Genomic DNA, 24,852 nt, shown 5'->3' with positions numbered 1-24,852 from the left:
CACTCATGGTCTGTGAAAAAGAGAGTGGTAGGAAGTAACTATGCCTGAGTACATGTTCTTTTAATAGTTTTAATGCAAATCATTTTTATGCTGCACTCTCTTATTTTAGGCTAGCTTTTTGTTTTCTTTTTATTATAATTGAGGGTTTTCTTGTTTTTAATTGTATGTTTTATTGTTTCCATTTTTTACTGTTTAATATTTTGTTTTTTTTAATGTAAAGCACATTGAATTGCCCCTGTGTATGAAATGCACTATATAAGGGTCAATGACGTATAAGGATTTTCAACAACTCAATTTTAGAATAAAAAAACAAGCATATCTAATGCAGTAGTTCAAACATTCAGAATGTTGTGTACCTGACAATTCATATTACAATTTGAAAGTGATTTTAGTGGGGGTTTTTCAAGATTAATTGGCACTGGCCTGAAAAAAAAGTCATTTGGTGCGACCATGATTCATCTTGAAATATCTTTTCTAAATAAAAGATCATCATTTACAAAAAATTAAAAAAAAAAAATGCAAATACTTTGTTTCCAAACACTTTATATTACTGAAAACTTGTAAAAAAAAAAAAAGATGTGAAGCGTGTTAAGTAAATTGATTTATTTCAAGATGAATCGTGGTCGCACCACATGACTTTTTTTTAAGGCCAGTGCCAATTAATCTTGAAAAACCCACTAAAATCACTTAATTTCAAATGTATAATATGGATCTTCAGTTACACAACATTCTGAATGTTTGAACTACTGCATTAGATATGCTTGTTTTTTATTATTCTACAATTGAGTTGTTCTAAATCCTTATACGTCATTGACCCATAAATAAAACTCTCTTGCCTTACATTTACTCAAGTACTGTAGTTTAGTATAATTATGAGGTACTTGTACTTTACTTGAGCATTTTCATTTAATGGTACTTTATACTTCCACTCCACTACATTTATTTGACAGCTTTTTTTCATATTATTTGACAATGGATTAATATAACAAACTTAAAATATAGCACATTAATAAATACAAAAAGCAGTGTGCAGTCAGGCTCACATTGTCTATGAGTTGTTAACAGCTCCACCAAATAGTGATTTTTCCCTCTAAACTTCTCAGTTTCATTTTAATAAATGTTCAAATGATCCAATATTTCACTAAAAATCAAAGAAAATATATATTTTTGAAAGTGCAAAACCATAAAACAGATTTTGTATCAGACAAAATAGTGTGTATATGCTGTGAATTAAATGTTAAATACAGATTGGCCGAGTGCATGGTGATCTCGAGACTTGACTATAAAACAGCACAATATGTTTTGTTGTTTTTAGTTTGTCTCTTTTTTTTTTATTTCCATCTCCTATTATTTGTTTTCCCTGCATTTTATTATAGGCCTGGTTTGAATATTTAAATCTGTAGCTGCATGTCTCTCCTGGTCATGACCAACCTCGGGAAAAACAAAAACAGAAAACAGGCAGAGTGAGATGTCTTCATTTCATCTTCCTCTCTGACTGTTCTCAGTGCAGCTCAGCATCTCTCACTCTTTCTTTGCATGTGCACGCCCCCTGCTGATCAGACCGTAACAGCAGCAGGTAACACTTCCAAAATCTCTTAGAAAACTTGACAATCTGAATACTGCAGACATACCCACACATAATATCTGGCTATGATGATGTTATATATTTAGTAAGACACACAGGGACAAGAGCCCAACAAGAGCCATCAACTCATGAGCTAATTTATTACACTAAACATGACACAAAAAAACAATAAAGTATAAAAAATAAAGACAAATAAAGTGAACTTAGACATAAGAAATGATTTTTTTCCTCAGGTCCATATGGAGTCCAGTATGAGCACAAGCCCATTACTGGAAAATGTGGGTGAAAATGCATGATGTTTCTTGGCACAACAGAAAATAAACATGTATGATGGCACGCAGCTAATGCACATCCTTCATCTGTAAGTACATTGTGATATACAGTAAACATACTGTATGCACACAAACAAGACCTCTTGTTTTCTTCAAAAATATGTCATATCAACACAGTTTAAAAAACATGTTAAGGCCCATATCCTCTACCATAAAGGAAATGATAAATGTAAAAAGAGACAGTTTTGAAAGGAAAATAACATTTCATGTAGATAAAAAAAAAGCACCCAAAAAAAACAGAATGATAAGATAAAAACCAGATAGTTTTATTTTCCGTTGCCGATGCCAGCATGTAAAACTGATGAGGTGAAGTTGATCCAAAATTAAAACAGGTCCATGTGGGTTAGTGTTTTTGTTTTGTTTGTTTTTTTAAGAGTTTCCTATCATGGTCATCCCACAGTCACCTCCCACCTCTGGACAGGCTTCGAGTCGAGCCAGTCTGCTCTGCTCCAAAGCAATGGCCTCGGCCGAGTGTTTGCATTTCTCTGATCCACACTGACAGGTGAAATACTTGCTCTTAATGTCCCAAAAGCGATCTCCATAGTCGAACCTGAAGAAAGAGATTAAAGTTAGTTTAGTCAAGATCAACACAGACTGGAAAACTACAGAAAGATAAAAGGCAGGTGAATATGAAACCGAGGAATAAACGTCTCTACTTCTCACCCTAGCTCTTGTCCGCTGTGGATGTCTCTGGAGCTGAAGAAGGCGATGCGGGGGAATCTCAGGTCCTGGTGCAGCATGAACACACGCACTGGGATGAGGTTGGGGTCGCAAAGGTGGTTGATGAAGCGGCTGATGTTGCCGTAGTACCGGGCGTCGATACAATACACCTCCCCATCCTACATAGAGAACCCAGAACATATAGTGTCTGATATTTCACATTAAAACAGTTCCATATGTGGCTTTTTTAAAAACATTGATAAAGGTATTTTGGTACAATTAGAAAGCACTCACAGTATGGATAAATTCTACCACTTAGGTAGATTGTATTACAAAATAAGTGCATGCATGGCACACAATGTAAAAATCTGGAAATCTTGTAACAGTTGTATTTACATTTTAAGACTTATAGAATAAACTGATTTATAAATGTTACAATTACTATGTGTGGTAATGCCAAAGATTACAGAAACCTGCAGATTAAAAAAAGGGATTTAGTAGCATGTTTGACCAATGGTAGAATTATAGTATGTTTTTATATGTGGGTCTCACTTGTGTTTGTTCTCATGTATGTACCAGCAAAGTTGAGGAAGAAGAAGACTGCTAGCAAGTAAAGATGGTTATAAAACAAACAGGAATTACCACTGCACAGTCACAAGAAAGTGTTACCTAAGTGTCTGCTACGAGCCAAACATTGTGAGGATTTTGTCTAGCTCAGCAGTTCTTGGTGTATTTTATGTACAAACTGTATGGGTTCAGGTCTGGCTAGTTATTGACTATATTAGTTATTTATTATCAGATGTCAAATCCTCTCCTTCCACTCTCCCCCTCCAACCTTTTCCACCACAGTAATCTCTTACCTTATTGTCCAGGTCAAACAGGTAGGAGTCGTCTTCTCTGACATCTGCCTCTGCATCAGAGATCAGCTCTCCTACGTATCTGTGTGGAAAGAGAAGGATAAAACCTTATCTTTTAAACCTCTGACCTTTCATATAATGCATATAATCCAGTGCAGAGGCTTCTCTTACTCGCAGATGAAGCTTCCCTGGGGAATGTCCTGCAGGGCTCGAACGCCCCAGCCCATCTTCTCAGTCCTGTACAGCTGAAGACGAACTCTGACGGAAGGAGAGGGAAATGTGGGGGTTCAAAAAGTAGACAGAAAATTAACCAATATATAATTAGGCATTAAAATACTTAAATTATGCAAAACACTGAATAGATACTGAGCTGAATCATTGAGCTTTGATAGATTGTTTGCCATTTGTAACACTTGGCTCCCTCTCTCTGTCGTGCAGTTCATCTGTGATTAACTCATCCACAGTTTGATTAATCATTAATGTTTTAACAATGCTGTAGCCACTGACTGCACCTGATGACTTTAACTGGAATTAACAATGAAAAAACCTGCATATTTTAACCACTGCTGTTAAGTTAAGTGAGTTATACTTAATCATTACTTGATGCCTGCCTGCACCACCCTGTTCTTGCACGTTCGGTAACAGGAACACGCCATGTTGCATTCGAATATAAGCGGGGGTTCAATTTTGTTGAACTCTTGAAGCAACCGCTGGTCCTGGTGACAGAAAAAAAAAAGACAAAGACAAAATAAATGTGTTAGATTCAGATGATGGGGAATAAGACATGATACTAATGAAGCTTATAAATTATGTTTATTGATTTTCACACTACTAAATATTCTCTAAATATGACTCTGTAGTCTTAAAATGAAGAGGAAGAATTTTAAAGAATGAAATAATCCTGGCAAGTAGTAAAATTATAGTTTATAATGTGTGGTATTTTTGAAGAAGTTGGGTTACAATATATGTAAAGTAATAATTTATCATATTGTAGACCCACATTTAGAACAATGCTACTTGCTGCATTTAAGGGAAAATGGTTAAATTATATTCAAATCAAGCACAGTTATGGCCCTGAATCCTACATTAGGCAAACATAACAAGAAGTCAAAGCTCCTTAGTAGCACAGTTGCAACAGGAACCCTTCCCTTGAACCTTGAAGTTGGCAGATTTAAAAATATTCAAGGAGGAATCAATCAATCAGTTTGTTCCCAGGATACAATCTCACTTTAATGATGTAGTTCATAAAACAGTGTTTCTGTTTACCTTGTCATACCAGCAGCGGATGCTGAGCTGCCCACAGAGACAGTTACTCGACGAGCAGTCATCAGTGCAGCTACAGTGCTGAAGAAAACAATAAAATAAAAGAATATGATGTGTTTTTCTATGCAGATCAAACATCTGTGTTGGTGTAACATTGAGAGAAAACTAAAGTCAAAACAGGAGCCTGGGTTACATTTTACCTGCAAGTGTGTAATGTTGCGGTCTATGTTCATTGCTGAAGTTTCACAGTTTTCTGAAACGTATTTATAGTCAGATGGACAACCTTCGTCATCTACTGCATTCACACAGGGGATGGGGACGTTCTCGTAACCCTGCGCAACATCACTGTGGTGGGAAAGGAAGTAGTAAAAAGAAAACCAGGAAGTTAATTATTTAAAAAAGAGGAGGAAAACAAGACAAAGCCTCATTCAGTTGTCACAACACCTACCTGCAGATTATTCTTTCTGTCCGAAGCATACGATTGGTTATTCCTCTTCGCAGCTTCCTGTTGATCTGCAGCGCCACCCACACCGGCGTGTCTGCTCGAGCTAGGGTGAGAGGCGTGTCTCCTTCCCTGTTCATGATGTCTATATCTGCGCCTCTGGAGAGGAACAACCTGGAGGGAAGTGACAAAAATCAACATCAGGGCCACACAATGAGACTGTTTGGACATGGAAACACAGATATGGGACTGTCTTTCATTTCCAAAAAGCCAAATCTCATGTTTATCTATACTAATGCATGTGATAAGTACAGAATTTGAAGCTAGAGCTCATGATCCACTCACGTAACACACTCCAAGAAGCCTTCTCTGGAGGCGATGTGGAGCGGCGTGTCTCCGTGCATGTTAACGGAGGAGAGGGAGCAGCCAGCGTTCAACACCAGCTCTGCTATGTCCACGTTTCCTGCGTACGCCGCCCAGTGGAGGCACACATTCAGCTCCTGGAGTCAAAATAAATTAAAAAGGGGGTCTTAGTAATAACCTTTTCAACATTTTCATGAACACTAAAATTTAGCCATTTTAGATCCACAGTCCGTATCCATAGTTGATACCACAACTGGGATTCTACACATTTTTAGTTTATGTTTCTTTAACATGTTCCCATCATCTAAAAAGCATGTGTTGTTTGGAGAAGCCCTCTGGCATAAAGAGAGTGGTGCTTTTTATTTCCAGCAGCACCAATTAAATCAAACTGAAATGAAGATGAAACAAAAACAAAAACATTTTAGGATAGTTTTTAGGCTTTAACTGGAAAAAAAAAACACTTATACTAGCTTCTCAAATGGGAATACTTTTTTGTTGTCTGTTTTCTGAATATTTTGTGGCTTTACACCATTTCATACATTTTAAGATGTCACTATGGGAAGAATTTGTGAAGGGTATTTTCTTTTTGCTGATATTCTACAAACCAAACAATTAATTGAGAAAATCATTAGAATAATAATTCATCATGAAAATAATAATTAAATAAAAAGATCTGGAACAAACAAAAAACAAAGACGAATTAAAACATTTTAGAGTTTACCTTATCATTAATAGTAACATCAGCTCCTCTGTTCAGCAGCGCTTTAATCACGCCGACATGTTTGTGCTCTGCAGCCCAGATGATCGGCGTCCAGCCGCCGCTGTCCTGATAAAAGCCATGAAGAAGAATCAAAATTACTCTCGGATACAACAGTTTGATCAGTTTCCACAATTATTATAACATTTTTGTCCTGTTTTTCAGCTGAGATTTTTCAGGCTTTTTATTTGTCAATTTTGAGAGATCAGTATTGCTATCAGCTTTAAGAACAAAACCTTATAAAAAGGTTGATGCAAAATTGAAATTAATTACAATAAATTGGCAGCAATGACAGAATAAAAGGTTAATTGATCACTAACACGGCCATTTTGGCTCTTCCATTTACCTGTGCGTTTACGTCAACCTGCCCCGTCTCCATCAGCATGGTGACAATCTCCAGGCTGCCCAGTTTGGCTGCGTGGTGGAGACCAGTATAACCATCCTCCTCCTCCAGAAAACGGAAATAAACAAAAACTTAAATTTATCTAAACCGAACCTCTCAAAGTTCACATTTACGTTTTTATTTTAGGTGCTGACAGACACTCACAACGTGATAGACACAGGCACCGTTCTGGATCAGGTAACGAGCCACCTCGATGTGATTGTTGATGATCGCTTCAATCATAGGAGTCCTCAGGTCCTTGTCCTGGGCATCGACCTGAGCACCAGCCTGTCAGTAAACAATGAAATATAATCCTTAACGTAAAGCACAAACACATACACCGAATAATGAGTGCTGGGTTTTGCTGCACAAGTTTTACTTTTGTTTGTGCACCTAATTTTGACAATTAACATTAGACTCATGATAAATAATAACAGGAAAGAAAACATGACAATATCTCACCTGTATCAGGATGTAGCAGACTTCCAGCAGACCTTTCTGAGCTGCAGCATGGAGAGCAGAGCGCTTATTCTGAGAGTCAGGCTGGTATGTGGGATCGATGCCCTCCACTGAGACACACGCACACACAGTGTTACTATACTATTCTGTACAAATTTCCCACATACATTTGGATTGGAAGCCAAGAGAAGTGAGAAAATGATCAACACTTAATATAAATTTTCAGTATTCGCAAAAAAACTGTCATGAGTCTTTATTTTTAAGCAGACTACTCTCAGGTGTAAATGAAAAAGTGCTCGGAGGCATTTTTCCCCCCTAGACTCACTCAGCATGAGCAGAACTCTCTGCACTTCGCCTTGTTTGGCAGCGGGGTAGAGCTGACGAGGGTGGAACCTCAGTTTCTTCCTCCTGATAAAATCAAAAAAACAACAATTACCCAATTTGGTCTGAAATAGTTTTTAAAAGATCCTCCTTTTCACTGGAAGCTGGGTTATTTCTCTTGGAAGAACTCAAGCAAAACAAAAAGGAAATAGTTTGTCTTATTTAAAGTACTCAAGTGTTGCTGTGGCTGCAGGCATGAAGCCGATTTAACAGATTTCTAAAGAGGAAACATAACATTTCCGTATATATTATGTTTCTATAGTAAGAATACACTTATAAACTCTAGACAATGGTTCAATCCTTTTAACCTTTAATGACTGAATAAAAGAGTAAAATCTTAAAAATCAAACCTCTCAGTGTCCTGTGTGAGAATGGCCTTCTGTAGTGCCGCTCTGCTGGGTCCTGGTGGAAGAGCACTGGGGCTGATGGGTTTCCCATTCGGCATACAGAGAGAGGGTCCTACGCTGTCCACTCCCTCTTCTGGTGGGGGGACGGCAGCCACAGTTGTAGGCTGCGGGGGCTGCTGCTGTTGCTGCTGTTGCTCCACCGCCAATGTTACCAAGCCGTGGCTACGCATACGAGCACTGGAGGGGGCAGCGAAGAGGGGCAAAGGTCAGGAAACAGTCAAAGACTCCTTAATTTTTTTCTAAATTCATTCCTTTTTATGTTCTGGTACGACAGTAAACTTCCTTTAAACCTCAATTCTGTCAAACCTCATTCAGTCTTATACCTGACAGGTCTTTCGGGCATCTTCCCGTCCTTCATCCCTCCCGTCGAGGCCGTGAGGGAGGGTGCGTTGGGGGCGGACGGCGGCAGAGACGGGGTGGTGGTGGAGGAGGCCGACATGGTGACGACGGTGGTTGCGGAGGCTGTGGAGGAGCTGAAGGAAGGGATGGTGACCTCTTGAGCCTCGGAGGCATCTTCACCGCAGTGCGGACAGAAGAGCATACCGCCGCCGTTCGCCCTGCTCCGCGCGCCCCCAAGCACCGTCACACAACCCCGGTGGAAGCGGTGAGCGATGCGCTGGTCTGGGCAGCACTCAAGAAACGTGCCCTAAAAAAAGAAGATAAGCCTTATTTAATATTCCTTTTAGATAATACAATAAATATTGAGTATTTTTAATCAATTTTACCCTTACCGCTATGCAGAAGTATCCACAGCCGGGGCAGCAGTGATGTTTGACCATGTGTGATCGATGGACGTCACAAAGCAACATGAGGGGCACCCGGCTGGAGGGCCGCATGGTCTCACCTTTAATAGTCCGATTGGTACAAGCCCTCAGCTGAAAGATGCAGCAGGAGAGGAAACAAAGACAGTCAGTGAGTTATTTTATATTTTTACAAGCAATATTAAGATCTACCTTTTTAATCTGGCTTTCAATTTAACTTTATTTTATGTTTTAGCCTGTTTTACTAATTAGACTATCCTTTTTATTTCCTGATTGCTCTTCTTTTCATAATCCAACTTTTATGTCTGGTTTTACTTCATCACATTTCCTCTTAGTCGTTGTATTAATATTTTCTTTTCTTCTTATCTTTGTTTTCCTTTTAATAACTTTATTTTATACTAACTTTATTTTATTTGGGTATTCTGAATTTTTACATTTTAATTCTACCTCTGGTGTGTCCTCATCGCAGATTCAAGAGTTATGATAGTGTTTCCTTAGTTCCTGTTTTTATTTCTCGTTTTGTACTATGTAAAGCATTTTAAGGTACACTAGAAAATTCCAGGGAAATTTTGAGTGCCACAGGGCTACTGCCGGGATGAGTACACGATTTATTTCCAGTGTTCAAAGGTCACCCTGATCATATTCTGCTTTCGAGTATTAAGTACATCTTACTAGTCAGTATCAAGTGTAATGTACTTTATTCTCAACTTAACATCCCTGAAAATATTAAGTAAATGTTAATCATATTTAAGCATAAATAATATTTATTTAAACTAATTAAGTAAAGTCTACTTCATTTTTCCACAGACGGCAACATCACTGTTATGAAATGATTAGGTAAATCTTATCATTAAGAGAGTAGATTTTATTATACTTTTTTATTTTATATGTTTTCACTGATTCAAATACATTGCGATGAAATAAAGTCTACATTTCTGAATAGGCCTTCTGTGAGCAGCTAATGTAAAGCTAGCGGAGTTTAATGAAGAAGACAGTTTCTTACCTCGAGAGAAGGATCAAAGGGGAGAGCTGCATTTCTCTCTAATGTTAATGAGGTGGGCTGTTCTAACATTAGTCTTAAGGTCCGTGTAAGTATAAATAAATATGTGTTCTGAGTTTGACATACCACAGAAAAGTGTGTTGTTAACCAACCTGCCAAATGTGAATGATAAAAAAAATCGACAAATTTGTGAAATTAGGCTTCAAAGTTGTGTAAAATTCAGCCTCTATCTCTGCTCCCAAACGCTGTGGGCGTGCCCGCCGAGTTCGCTGAAGCCCCGCCCCCTACCGAGTGTCACCTGTCAATCAAAGTCACCACCTCTACCCTAAACATGGACACTACGTCTGAGAGCTTTCTGCGGCTAGCTCGGTGCTTTGCCCTGAGGCACTCCCTCTACAGCTTTACCACTGTAGAGGGATTGCCTCGGAGCTTAGCACCCGTGGCACTAATTACTATGAATGAAAAGTGCTATGCAAATAAAGTCTGAGTTAATAAATAATCAAAAACTGGCAGAAAATGCACGTAACGATTGTTTTCTTCTTCGAAAGCCAATGTAAACATGATGAAGTTTGCCATGTGCTAATATCACTAATGTATAATTTGACTTTTGGGGTGAGAACAAAGTCTGTGTTTGTATTTATCAAAGGAACAAAGTAATCCTTGATCCTGAAACCTACTTTTGATCAGCTATTAATGCCACACAGTCATATTTTATCCCACAATTCAGCAGTACAAAAGCAATATGTCAACCCATTTGATACTAATATTTCACCTCAAGGGACTTAATTCAAGTGGCCTCATGTGCAGCGTGGATACATTCAGTATTTATATATTTAACTGCAGAGACGACATCAACACAAACCTCTCCATTGATGCTCTCAGTGGCCATACACTGTCTGCTGACGTGGTGGCTCGTACTGTCAACACGAGGAGCCTCCATCCTGCAGCTGCACAGAGGAAGCTCCTCCAGCCGCTCCGTGTCCCCTGCATCACTTCCTTCTGCCACAAGGAGCAACATTTGATTATTATCATTATTAGACGATAGACAATTTAATACTGGAGAAGAATTTGGTTTATTTATATTAGAGCTGAAATTATCAGTCGAACATCTTTTTTTTCTGCAACTGCTTTCCGTACTTGATTAATTGTTTAATTTTTGTTATACATAAAAAGTTTTAGTCATTTGTTAAGTAAAAATGCTAAACATTTTCTGGTTGAAGATTCTTACATGTGATGAATTACACTAGGCCCTTAAATAATGATTTTGATTAGTTATTCTGCCAATTATTTTCTCTATTAATCAATCAATTGTTTTGTATATGTAAAAAAAAAAATCAAATCAATGAAAAATGCCCATTATAATTTCCCAAAGCCTAATGTGACATATTCATATTAAATCCAACCATCAGTCCAAAACCCAAAGATGAAACCAGAGAGCTTGGACATTTCTTTCCATTTAAAATGAAATAAATCAGTTTTAGAGTTGCAGATTAATTGTTTGTTCATTGTTTCAGCTCTGGAGCCAGCAATGTACTAGTAGCAGCAGCTATTCATCTTCTTTTCATTGTGCTAAAACCTTTAACTTGAGAACACTATGGCTTTGTTTTATATTACCACGATTAAAGACCAGGAGAGGACCGTTAACTTGACGATCTTCCAGCAGTTTAGATTACAGTTTACATACTGTATACATCTACCATAAACCTACCATGGTGAGGTGAGAGTGTTAGACTGTCAGCAGCAGCGATGTCCAGAGCACCGAGGGGAACCTCTGTGTACTCAGTGGACCTTCCTGCTGAGAGAAATGACAAACTATAAGCACCGATATTAAACATGACAGAAAATACTGCAATTCACTGAGACGCAAATACTTACACACAATGCCTTTTTAAGTGTTAATGTTTTAACAACACTGAGTCATGGATATTTACAATGTTAACACTGATTAACAGGAAAAAAATACTTGAGTGTCAAACTGAAAACATCTCTACAAAGTCATCGAAATACTAAGTCAACTAAAAATTTAAACACAAAAACTTCACAAGCATTCACCCCCTTCAATCAATATATTAATTGAGGTATCTTTGGTGACAATTACAGCCTAGTATCTAGGCTGGTTGGTCTTCACCAGCTTTGTACATGTCGACGCTTCTTCTTGGCAAACATGCTCAAGCTCTATTAAGCTGCACGGCGACTGTGAACAAGCGACAGGTTTCCAGTCTTTCCATAAATTCACGATTCTCCAACAGCGTGGTCCCTTCAGAGTTCTCACAGTCGTCGTGCTGGTCTTCCTCACGGGTGTTGTTCTTGCACAGTCACCTAGTTTTTCAGCTTTAAGTACATTTTCAGCACTGCCGTATTCTTTCATTTTCTTGATAATTGACCTTACTGTATTACGAGAGATATTGAGCGCCTTGGAAATCCTCTTGTATCCTTCTCCAGATCGATACTTTTCAATTATGTTGTCGTGGATTTCTTTAGAGTGTTTCTTTATCTTCATGGTGTAGTTTTTGACAGGAATTGGCTGAGCAGTGGCTTTAATCACTTAATCAGATGCAAGTGGTTTTCATTCAGCTTATTAAAACAACTGGCTGCACCCACTGATGATAAGGTGGGTGAAGGGCACTTGTGCAGTTTATTTTACATTATATTTAATTTAGATGATTTGTAGATATTTCTGGGGTTGTTTTAGGAAATCAAGAATAGATTAGATTCATGTCTCTCACCTCCAATAGTCTCCACCACATCAGCAGTGTTCCTCTCTTTGTTCTGGTCCAGCTGCGGCCAAGAAAGCTCCTCGCTTTTATTCCTACTCTGGACGTCTCTCTGTGTTTCAGGCTCCGAATGCTGCAAGAAAGTCTAAATTTATAACCGTTACATGTATAAAAAGGTTGGAAAAAACAGAGTTCAAAAATACTATTCAGTTTATTATTAATACGTTCTTTCAGTACACAATTAAACAGCTACAAGAAAAATGCATGACTTTACCCCACAGCAAAAAAAGAAGGGTGCAAAGTTGCAGTTTTGAGGTCATTAAACTTCACTACAAGCTGCCAAATGCATTTTTCCCTTTGATAAGACATTTACTGTGTGCATTGTGAGCACTGTATTTATCCACCCTTCAACTACGACTTTACGATTCATTTGACCTACAAAAGAGGTTTTAAATGACACGTAGAGAAACTGAGAGACCACTAATTAAATGATTAAAACTGTGCTCATTTTTAGCAACCTTTTGTTCTCAATTACCTGCTGGCTAGTAGCGAAGAAATCAAAGACTAAATGTCAGATCAGTTTGTGTTATGCAAGCCTGAGTCTGGAAAACATTGATCAGAATTTGATGGAGCACAACCAGATACATGATGGACAAATGAACAAACTGGGCCAAATATTCAGATGATATTACTTGACAATCCAGAACTGCACAACTTACTATTGTAGGTTTTTTATATCTAAAAGGAAACATAATTCTCCAACTGTATGGCTCTTTTTTTCCCCTCATATGTTCTCTCTATGTTATTTAAAAGTTTTCTTTGATGTAAAATTCTGCAGCTTTTCAGTACACTTTACTACCAGCATGAATTAATCAAATGAAATCATACTGATTAGATACAGTTTGCATTGATGTCTGTTAATCACCTATGACACCTGTTTCATTTTCAAGCTAGTACAAGATGATACGATAACTGTGAGCAGGTGTTTGCCGGGCTAGTTGGCTAGTGTGACATCTGGAGGTGTAGAGAGTGAGTGAAGAGTTTAAGAGAAAGTTAGAAGTAAAGGAAGTAGGTTGGAAAGTTATTAAGAAGCTAATAAAATAATTAAAATCACTCACATGATCAGACATTTTCAATGACCCCTCTATGTCTTTACCACTCTGCCTTGCTTCTCCCCCAACATCTTCAAACTACCAGACAAACAAAAGGAAAACTAATTTAAAAAAGAAATAAATATTATGTTTGCTGTTTTATATACAAATTTAGCAGCACATAAATATGCTAAAAGTGTTTAATAGCAAATGTGTGATCCAAATCAAAGCCTCACACCTTTTCTGAATCTCGCTTGGACGGACTGGAAATCTCGACTTTCTCTACTGCTTCCTCCTCCGAGTTGCTGCTCTTCACCGCTGGAGGCTTGGTGACGGACTCCGCCTTTTTATGGAATAGCTTTTCCTCCTGAGTTTTAAAAGGAAATCAGAAAACTAGAGTCAACAGTGGGGACACACACTCTAGTGATCTCATTATATGTATTTCTGGGTATAAAATATGACATGCGTTCTTCCTCTTTACCACGATTTGAGCGTTGTCGGGGACGTTCTCAGATTTCTCGGATTTCTCAGGTGTACTGTCAAATAACTGACCCAGTTTTCTCTTCTTTGCAACTGCAGGGAAACAACACACAAATCAACTCAAACTATGACAAAGTGAGCTCTCTTAACTCATTTCTATCCATGGCTGTTTGATTATTTCACACATAAAACACAGTGAGTATAATACAGCCACTGACCAGTTTCAGTGTCACAGGAAAGCGATGCTGGGGATCCGGAAGGACTCACAGGTTCAGCAGGTGGCTCAACACGGCTCACCTGTGCAAGATAAACAGTCAGCGGTTGTGAAAAAGTTGCAATAAATAAATACTGTGTGATGTACAAAGTAGAAAATCAAGACAGAAGCAAATATTATAGATCTTCAGGATGCTCACCTGCACTGGTGGAGGCCTGTTCATGGTCTTGCGGGCCCGGTGGATCTTGGGTGGCGTAGGGGAGACAGAGGGAGATGAGGAAGCTGTCGCGGAGGAGGAAGAGGAAGAGGAGGACGAGGAGGAGGAGGAAGAGGAGGACGATGAGGAGGAGGGAGGCGCTGGCGGCAGGACGGATTTACTACTGCCAGGCCCAGAAACGCTCATCTTCGCTCGGCCAGGGGACAACGTTGAAGACGTAGAGGGAGAGGAGGACAACAAGGACATGGATGGGAGGGACTTTGCTGCGTGTGCTGTGTAAAGGAGTTATTTTAAATTAGTGAAGATTAATTTTATTTATTTTTTTTTAAACAGAGCTACTGCTTTCAAAAAAATGAAAAACAAACAATTCATGGTTACCTGCAGCAGGTTTGTTTGTTGGCGAGGAGGCGGGCGACCATTTCTCCCCCTCCTCTTCAGCTCTGGAAACGTCCTTCCCAGGCTGCTGAGACGACAATATCGACGGCATGACACCCATTGCCTCTGTCTTTTTGGCTACAGCTGTCGTGATGAAAGCTGCATTATCTGAAGAATAAAATCCCCCCATGAGTGTGTTTTAAAGCAGTACATTGATTTCAAACATCTATCTGCATGAACGATCTCTAGACGTACCTTCCTTTACTTGACTTGGTCCGGCTAACGACTCTGCTGGTGTTGAGTCATTTCCTTCAGGAGGCTCCTGAGAGACAACAAACAGCAAAAGTTTATCCATCTCATGAAGAAGAAGCTACTGATATTACACATTATTGAAGATGCATGTATTAAATTCAGCACAATTCACATTAGTGCACAAACATTACCAGAATAAAACAATTAAAAAAAGACTGTTCAAAGAGAAATACGTTGGCAGTTGTGTGGTAACGTTCTGTACGTACAAGTAGCTGCTCGGAGACACTTCAGCACACAAACTTCAGGACTGTGTTCAGAATGAATCAGAAGACATGCAAAAGTATAATTGGAAACTCAGCTCAGTTTAAACTTGTACTTATTTGAATTTTTCTATTTTTTATATAATTTTTATACTTCACTACATTTCAGAGGGAAATATTGTACTTTGTAATCCACTACATTTATTTGACAGATTTAGAAGATTTGACACAATGGATAATATAACAAGCTTTTAAAATACAACACGTTGTTTTTGACTATTACAGAAAGCAGCTCCACCAAATAGTGATTCCCCACCCTCTAAACACATGGTTTCATTTCAATAAATCTTCAAATGATCCAATAGAGAAAAAACTGAAAACAGATTTGTGTTTCAGAACTTTGTTTATCTTCTTTCCTCTCCCATTAGTCATCTCACCACCCTTCATATTTATCTGGTGAAACTTTGGAGGGGCCCCACCCCTATGTTGTGAACCAGCTAACTGTATATAAAGTAGTTGAAACTCATATAAAGGATCTGAATAGCCTACGTCTTCCACCACTATTCAAGAGGCAAGAACTTATATTAAAGATTTTAGAAGAGTAGAGGAGACTTTTTCATCAAATATGTTTATTTTATATTCCAAAATCTACATGAACTAATGAATACCCTTTCAAATGAGAGATAAATCTTGCTTTATAAGAAATTATTTCCCTTAAACATCATGTCAGAAAAATACCTGAACTTAGATTTTGGTGCTTAATGGGTACACTTATAGACTGAAACTAATAGATGAAAAACTTTTGTTAGAAAATTTGAAAAGTCATCAAATATAATATGTCACTCTACTTGTATTAAGTAATTGAAATAGTTACATTACTTATTACATTTTAAATAAAGTAACTAGTAATCTGTAACCTATTACATTTCCAAAGTAACCTTCCCCACCTTGCTTATATGAATGTTATTACATCCAGACACACATATCATAATCATAACTATCATTAGACGTCAAATAAACGATCAAACCCTTATAATAAGTGTCATTACTTATTTCACACAGCCTAAAACCTTTGTGCATCAGTACACTCAGCTCCTGCCTTTTCCCCTTTAGCCAAAATAAACCTCTCAACCAATGGCTGGCCTCCTCTGCTCCTACGTCACACAACCGCCATCAGTCAATCAACCCATTCATGCATTTACACACATGAAATAAGCACTTCTTCCTGCCCAGAAATGGCCCACAAAATAGACAAGATCACGAAGCTAGATGTCTTACACTGACACCTTATAGTCCATTTTTTATAGCCCTGTGCTGCACTGTTTTATCAATATATTAACTGCTAAAACGTAATGAAAGGGCGACTACCATTAAGAAAAACTCCTAGTGTGATAAAGGTGATGGAATAGGATTGCTACACAACTAAACTAAACTGTCAAGGAGTCTACACAGTTAAAAATATCAGCTAAAAATATTAAAAACATTAAAGCACTCCTGTGGTTAAAGGCGAGCTAACAGATATCGTGGCTAGCATTTTAGCACAGCTTTCATGCAAACTACTGCTATAAACGACAAATAAAAAGGATTAATAACATGGCAGACTGCAGGTTTAGTAGAGGGACTGTAAATGCAAGCGCTATAGTGTTTAAAAGTGGTTAAACAAGCGTACATTTCATCACAATGCCCATTATGTGTTGTGGTTTTGTTACCTTTGTCGTTGTCTCAGAAGCCGACATGTTTCCCCCAATGAACGTCGACGTAATATGAACGTGCCGCGTCATAGACCGAGCCACGCCCCCAACGTACCCATTGTAGTATTTATTTTGTTTTATTTTTTATTTTTTAATTACAATATAAAAACTATTATTATTTATTCTTCTGCAAAATTATCATTTAAAAAAAAACAAAATTTATCTTCGGTTTTGTTTTGTTTTTTAAATGAGGTAGGTGGAGTAACAATTCATACAAATATTTTAAACACAAAATAGGTATTTATAGATTATACAGTCTTTTAATTTGAGGGAAATCGAATGAAATCAATGTACTGCTTGACTTTCTTTGTAAAAAAAAAAAAAAAACAAACAAACAAAAAAACATAATCCCAAAAATAGTTCATTGAAAATAAAAATCTAAAAAGTAAATAACATAAAACACATATATTACATAAAAAAAAGTATTAATAACATAAAACAGACACACATGTAGTGTTCCTTGGTTCCACTTTCAAAACACACAAAGACAAATAATATTCAGTAATTTAAAAATAAAGAAATAATATAAATAATTAAAGAAATAAAGAAATAATCTAACAAATTACAAATAAAAGACAATGTCAGGGTGTTAGTTAAAAAAAATCTAAAGAATAAATAAAAAATCTAACAATAACATATAAATCCTCAATATGCACCCAGTATAACAGCTCATGTTTCCAATATAATAATAATATTAATTATTATTATTATTATTATTATTATTATTATTATTATTATTATACTATATACTAATACAAAAAAAAATCTAAATAAAAATAAAAATGTAATAAATTACAAATAGCCTAGTAGACAATGTTACACTGGGGGTGTCAGATAAAAACAAATAATCTAAAAAAAAATGAATCCAAATCTACAAATAATATAAAACACATATATTACAAATTTTATTTTTGTATATTCCATACAAAAATAAAACTCTAACAAATAAATAAAAATCTAACAAATAACATAGAAGACCTCAATAAACACCCATATAACAGTAAACGCTTCCACTATGTTCATAATAGAAAATGTTAATGAATAGAACTGCTGACAATAAAAGATGAGTCCCATCGATTAGAAGAACTGATCAGAAGTCAGCCTGCACACTCTGCCTCTCCTTAGACCGCCGTTAGAAGCTTCTCTCTAAAAACTGATCCGAGGTCAGTTTTGTCCGAACGCAGCCGTAGAACGTTGACGGTTTAAACGTATTTGTTGTCACGGGGATGAGCTTCCTTCAAAAGTAAACACAGAAATCGAGGTTTTTTTTAGTAGCGGAGCAGCTCCAGATGCTGCCGGGGCTAACTCACCAAAACACACGTTTAAAAAAGACACACCCACAAGAAAAAGAAAGGAAAAAGGGGGGGAAAGGTACGTGATGTGGAAGTTGTTTTTTTTTAACCATAATTGTTGAGCTTTTGTTTGTTTTATTTGGTAGTTTTTTTCCAGCTTCTACCAGCATGCTAACCAGAAGCTAACACTAGCTAGCTAGGCCAGGGGCAACAACAACAATAAACACGATAATCCTCATTTTTATTATTAAACGTGTGTAAGTGTCAATTGTATTGTCTTTGTTAGTCCCTGTCGAGCACACAGGTATAACTTTCCAGCCAGATTTATGTAGTGAAAGTGGTCGATAGCCAGATGTATGTGATACTATCAATATAACCATAAAACCACTATTTAGTCATTTAATAGATTCACTATGCAGCTAATATTGTATTTTCTTGTTTATCAAAGCTACATTAGAGTCTTAATAGATTGCATTGCTGGTCTGCCTGATATTAAATGAAATAATAGGATAATAATGATAATAATAAATGACCTTTGAGGTTTGAGGATCATATTATGATTAGGATTTTTCTCATCACTTAATCATAGCAGCAAGTTACTAGTAACATTATATAGCTGTAATAGATAGATAGATTTATTCATCCACATAGGGGAAATTCATGTATCCATTAGCTCATACAGAAACACAAAACATAAATACCCAAATAAGAACAAATAATACATAAAAAAAGCTTCAAAGTTAAAAATAATATATACAACAAAAATATACAAGAAAATTATATTAAGAGGAGGAAAGACTATTCAGAATGATTGGCTTGACAAGAAAATGAATCGGCAACTATTTTGATAATCAATCAATACAGTCACGGTGATGGTTAATGTTTCAGACATCTGCCAAACTTTAGACAACATTTCACTTATTTGACCGTATATCTGTAACGAATTACCATACTTGTTGCATCTCAAAATAGATAATGTACTTTATTAACCCAAAATATTACTAATGCCAAAGGGAAGTTTTAAGTGCTACAGCAGCTACTTGACATGAATTAAAATACAAAAGCAGTGAGGTTAGTTAAAGAAACTAACACAATTAAATACATATAATATAATAATAATAATAATAATAATATATTTACATTAACTAAACTAATAACTACAAACTAAATAAACTAACTCAAATATAACGGCAAATACAAATAGTGCAGCTGGATGAGATGTGCAGCCAGGGCCCAAACTCTGATTCTTGCCAACCTGCCCAGTGACTGTATAGAGCGTAAGAAACTAAAAAAAAGGACCCTTCCTCTCAAGACAAAGTTTCACACAGGAAATAAAACCTCTGTCATGCCTCATGCTCTCTAACCGCACAATAAACACATAAACTCTGCATGACTGCTTTCCTTGTTCTGCTACCTCGGTGAGTTCACGCGAGGCCACGCAGGAGCACAAACTGCCTAAAATGACTAAGTGTTTGAGATCAGGTAGTTATAATTTATCAGATATTAAGTGATTTTTATCTGTTTACCTCAGCCTTTTGGATCTTCTAATTTAAAGATCACCTAATTCAGTTGTTTGTATTGAACGCTCGACTCCTGAAATTCCCTGTTTGATCTCCGTTTTCTCCCTCAGGCAACATGGAGATGCTGTGTTTCCGGTTACCGGGCCACGGCGACACAACCCTGAAGCACATGAACACGCTGAGGTGCCGCCAGCACTTCTGCGACGTCACCATCGTGGCCAGCAACAACCAGACCTTCAGGGGCCATAAGGTGGTACTGGCAGCCTGCTCGCCCTTCCTGAGAGACCAGTTCCTCCTCAACCCTTCCCCCAAGCTTCATGTAGGAAGATGACGACAACACACACACACACACAAACAAAGTCACAATGTCATCAAACCTCAACCCTTTTATATATTTTTTACTCTGTGACACTGAGTAGTTTCTGTTTCATATTTAGGTATCAATGCTGTACAGCTCCACGGTGGTGTGTGACCTGCTGCAGTCCTGCTACACTGGCGTGCTGCAGTTCAAGCCGGAGGAGATCGTCAACTACCTGACCGCCGCCAGCTACCTGCAGATGGAGCACATTGTGGAGCGCTGCAGAGGAGCGCTAAAAAAATACGTGCAGCTAAAGAGCCCCACTCCCCCAAAGGTCAGTCTTCCCAAAAAGTCATTTTACTGGTTTATTCGCACATTTGTAAAATAAAAGTCAAAACACACATGTAGATGTGGTAGAAACCCACTATGGGCTTATCTTAAAACCTCACCCATAGAGCAATACAAAGTAAAATATCTAAGTAAACATAAATGTAATTAACCTAATTAATAATACATACAAACATTCTGAAATAAAAATAAAGCAAAACAGCAAAACTTTTTTTTTTTTTAAAGAAAAAAAAGGGGAAAAAACTTGCAAACATTACAAAATCTGGATTATGTACTACAGTCTTTTGTCATTTTTGAGTTTAATTTTGTATTCAGGCAAAGACAGAGAACCAGTAAGTGTAAATTTCTCTTCCATAATTGGGCTCCATACTGTCCTCGAGCTGTATGGTAAATTAGTAGGTACAGGTTATTGATTTGTCTAGTTGAATAATAGTTTACCTGAGAATTGCAAATATACATTTTTTTTGGAAACTTTCTGGTTAAATCTGTACATGTGTATTTCAACTTAAAAATAAAAGTATTTTTCAGACCACATTTGATTCGTAATAATTCATAGAGAGTGTGCAAAGAGAGAAAAAAGAGTTAAGTTTAATGCAGCTTTTGTTTTTCATGCAGCATGTAAAGAAAAAGAAGTCTTTAGTGTAAGAAATGAGTCAAAGATGAGTAGTTTTACTCCAGGTTCAGCCTAACCTTGTAAGTGCTTGTCCTTCTCTGTATGTTCACTTCAGTGTTTATACATTTTGAGATTCCCCGTCACCTATTCCCCCCCCCCATTTCTTCCTCTACAGGAAGACGTCGAGCCTCGGCCGCTGATTATCGATGGCAGCATTCACCCAGTCGCGTCGGCAGCGTCTCCCGCCGGCCGACCTTCCCCCGTGCACCAACACAGTCCCGTGGTGCGCTCGGTGGAAGAGAACAACGACAACATGTCCGCCCAGGGCAGCGGTCAGCACCACAGTGACAGTCCTCTGCTGGATGAGCCGTGTATTAAGGTGTGTGTGTGTGTGAAAGGGAAACCTGAAACCAGGGCACCTTTTTTTAATTTAATTTACAAATCTACAGTATTCATGTAGTATACTGATGTGAGTGTCCTTCTTAACCAGTTTTTGGGTTGTCACTGGTGTTAATCTCCACACCAGTATGACTTATTCTGTAGTTTAAAACCCTAAACTTAATTTTTAACTACAATAAGGATTTATTTAAAGTAAAAAAAATACCTGACATGACTGCTGAATGTTAAATAATTTCTAAAAAAGGAAGGGAGAAAAGGGGTCTCTCCTCCATGCTCTGTACTTTTATGCAGTTGTAAATGTTCCAAGCAGCTGCGTGAGAGGTCAGGGTAACAGGATGAAAGGGTGGAGAAGATAATCCAAAGATAAGAGAGCAAAGGATCGACACAGGACAGAGAAAATAAAAAATTGCTCACAAATGTACAAACATGTCTCCCAACTCAGTAAATGACAATTTTTGGTCCTGAAATAGTCTGAAATAATGGGAAATTGTGATGACCATTTTTTCACTTTTACCAGATTTATTTTTCCCAAATGAAACAAATCTGAAGCTGCAGCCGCTCTGACACTTGACTCGGTCTTCATTTCTGTCCCAGGTTCCTGGATCAGACGAGGAGTTAGAGGTCAGACAGGACGAATTTGGCATGTTCAGGGTGTACATCTCTGAAGAGGAGCAGATGAACAGAGACAGGGGGGAGGAGGAGACGGGAGCCCCCTCTGACGAGCCTCAAGACCTTTGCTACCAAAAACCCGAAGGCGTCATGATGGGAGGAGAGGGCGGCGAGTACGACCTGAACCCGATGGATGGAGACCTCGGCGCCGGCGGCTTCTTGAGGGAGGAACTTTTAGTTGAGGGACTGCGCGCTTTCAGACGCCGGCTCCCCGATGCTAAAATCGGCTGGGGCAGAGGGAGAGGCAGGGGGAGGGGGTTCAAGAGGAGAAGGTGGTCGTCTCAGGAGAAAAGACCTCCGGGCGTAGCTCACCAGGATTTGTGGTATCTTGCGACCGCAGGTGTGGCAGGAGGTTTTGGGCTGGACTACACCCAAGAAGGGCTTAAGACAGGAAGTTTATTGTCAGTCGACTTCCCGCGGCTGGATTTAGGTGCGGACGACGCTCAGGGAGAAGAGGTCTCCCCAATGGCCGCCAACAGTTTGAGCCAGTTCGCCCTTGAGGATTCTGGCTGCGGCGCTGGCGAGGGGAGCTCCGCGTTGACGAACGAAGGCGGAGACGAGTCCGTGGCGGTGGTGGGGTCAACGTCGAGCGTGTCCGGGCCCGTCATCTGCGAGGACTGCGGCATCACGTTCCCATCGGCGCACACCCTCGCCATCCACTCCCGAACCGCTCACATGCTGTACGCGTGCCCCTGCTGCGGCAAACACTTCCACCACTCCGCCAACCTCACCCGGCACATGGCGGTGCACCGGGGCGCCGGCAAGACCCACCAGTGCCCGCTGTGCTACAAGACGTTCACCCAGAAGTCCACGCTGATAGACCACATGAACCTGCACAGCGGCGAGCGCCCGCACCGCTGCGCCTACTGCCACGCCCGCTTCGCCCACAAGCCCGCCTTGCGACGCCACCTGAAGGAGCAGCACGGCAAAACCACGGGGCAGAACTCCCTACACGAGCAGGAGGAGAGGGAGCGGGCGGCCGGGAGGATACGAGAGGAGGAGCAGGAATGTCCCATCACTGAGCAAGTGTCGTAAGCCAAAGCATTGAAGATGACGACAAGGTATCTTTAACGCCTGGAAACCCGGCTCACCGCACGAGCTCGGGTCGGTGCAGGAAGTGACTAAGAGGCCTTTTAAAAATATCAAGACTGACACGTTTTGCAAATTTGAGTTATAATTTAGGTAAAAGCAACCGAGACTGCACATCCTTCTTACACTGAGAAAGAAGGTCTTTATCACGGCAGACATTTTGACTTGTCATAGATGGAAAATTGCAGGTTGCGGTTAATTTAACGATAGCTTTGATCTATTAAAGCGTCCCAGTAGGTCGGAACAAAGAGCCAACAAGCTCGAGACCAAGATCGTGAAGCTGGAGTCCTTAATTTTATATTTACACCTGTTTTTTTCTTACTATTAAAAGTCTAAATGTCCTCTGTGGAGAAAAAATGTGCCTCTCCACTCTTTATATCTCTTAGAATAGTTTTGACTGTAATCTTACTAACTTTTAAAAACATGTCGCAGCATTTGAACAAAACGAAAAAAAGGAAAAACGGTTGTAAATGATTGTAAATACGATAATTACTAAAGTGTCTTCTCTGTAACATTAATGTAAAAAAATCACATGTATCGTTTACCCCGACGTGGACGAATGCAGATTAATGCCCCTCCACACACACACACCTGTCGTCCCACCCCCCACATTTACTGTAATATCAGAGCTGTGTGTGTGTGTGTGTGAGGGTTTGATTGACAGCTTTCACGCTGTCCTTGTTTTTATTTGCACATTGACAAACTACAAAGTAATTATTCTTTTCTCAATTCTTGACAAACTAAGTTCTTAATGAGCCAGAGAGCAATGAAAAATACTGTGTGGGTTTGCAGCGCCTTAAATACACCACAGAGAAAGGTTTTGTTAAAAGTTGATATCGTTGATTTTTGGAAGATATGAAGACTTGTTCCTCTGTTGCCAAACATTGTTTCAGAAAATACAATTTGAAGGTGTGGTTTTTATTTTATTTTTTTTACTCATTTCACTCATAAAATCATCTACTTTGTGTCTCACCTGTCCGACATTTGTGTGATCTGTGACTGACCCTCCACTCCACTAGGGCTGGGTATCGGCACTCGATACTTTTAACCCTCACATAACTTCATTTTTTACATTTGAGAGCTGTAAAAACACTGTTAAATATTTATTTTTAACCCCTTAAAACAGGCAACGTGCACCAGGGGATACATACATATAAAAAATGTTTTTGCCTTAATAGCAAATGAAATGCCTAGTAACATCAAAGTTAATAAAAATAATTAAAATCTTATTTTCCACTCCTGCCTGTTTAAGGGTTAACCAGTTTACAAAAATGGGAATTAAAATGCACAATCATTTTAAATTCTTGTGCAGCTGGTACACATTTTTATATATGCAAATGTACAGATTTGACCTATATTCATCATATTCTATAAAATGTTCACCTGTATCATAAAATAATGATTTTTCCATAAGTGTAATCAAACATTGATGACTGATGGGGGGATTTATGAATGTGAATTGATGTAGAGACTAATTATTAGTCAGAATATGATCAGTATGTAAAGGGTTAAGGCGTCAACCAAAATAAATCGATACCATGTAGTATTAAAACGTCTCCCGTCAAACGATACCTCCAATCGATCCTTTTTTGCACCCAGAGTTATAAAATATGACTGTTTG

At 38.5% G+C, this 24,852-nt stretch overlaps 2 protein-coding genes across 2 annotated transcripts; one reads left to right on the top strand and one right to left on the bottom strand.

Annotated features, from left to right (window-relative positions):
- Positions 1–1,706: 1,706 nt before the first annotated feature.
- Positions 1,707–16,988, bottom strand: ehmt2 (euchromatic histone-lysine N-methyltransferase 2). The gene is made up of 28 exons (XM_062435390.1): positions 16,962–16,988; positions 14,996–15,062; positions 14,744–14,908; positions 14,348–14,637; positions 14,153–14,231; positions 13,936–14,027; positions 13,693–13,821; positions 13,482–13,553; positions 12,376–12,508; positions 11,358–11,444; positions 10,512–10,648; positions 8,620–8,763; positions 8,212–8,534; positions 7,832–8,065; positions 7,426–7,508; positions 7,104–7,210; positions 6,807–6,929; positions 6,606–6,707; positions 6,224–6,328; positions 5,485–5,639; positions 5,146–5,313; positions 4,898–5,042; positions 4,701–4,778; positions 4,035–4,150; positions 3,606–3,692; positions 3,438–3,516; positions 2,581–2,756; positions 1,707–2,467 (listed from the first exon to the last, which is right to left on the bottom strand). The coding sequence occupies exons 1-28, from the start codon at positions 16,986–16,988 to the stop codon at positions 2,287–2,289; spliced, it is 3,684 nt and encodes a 1,227-aa protein (XP_062291374.1). The 3' UTR covers positions 1,707–2,286.
- A 1,284-nt stretch (positions 16,989–18,272) lies between these two features.
- LOC133996599 (zinc finger and BTB domain-containing protein 26-like) lies at positions 18,273–23,292 on the top strand. The gene is made up of 5 exons (XM_062436205.1): positions 18,273–18,374; positions 19,926–20,134; positions 20,253–20,447; positions 21,250–21,453; positions 22,068–23,292. The coding sequence occupies exons 1-5, from the start codon at positions 18,293–18,295 to the stop codon at positions 23,175–23,177; spliced, it is 1,800 nt and encodes a 599-aa protein (XP_062292189.1). The 5' UTR covers positions 18,273–18,292; the 3' UTR covers positions 23,178–23,292.
- The last annotated feature ends 1,560 nt before the right edge of the window (positions 23,293–24,852 follow it).

Source organism: Scomber scombrus, chromosome 16 (genome assembly GCF_963691925.1).
Source record: "Scomber scombrus chromosome 16, fScoSco1.1, whole genome shotgun sequence".
Lineage (NCBI taxonomy): Eukaryota > Metazoa > Chordata > Actinopteri > Scombriformes > Scombridae > Scomber > Scomber scombrus.
This window is presented reverse-complemented; position numbering and strand designations above follow the sequence as displayed.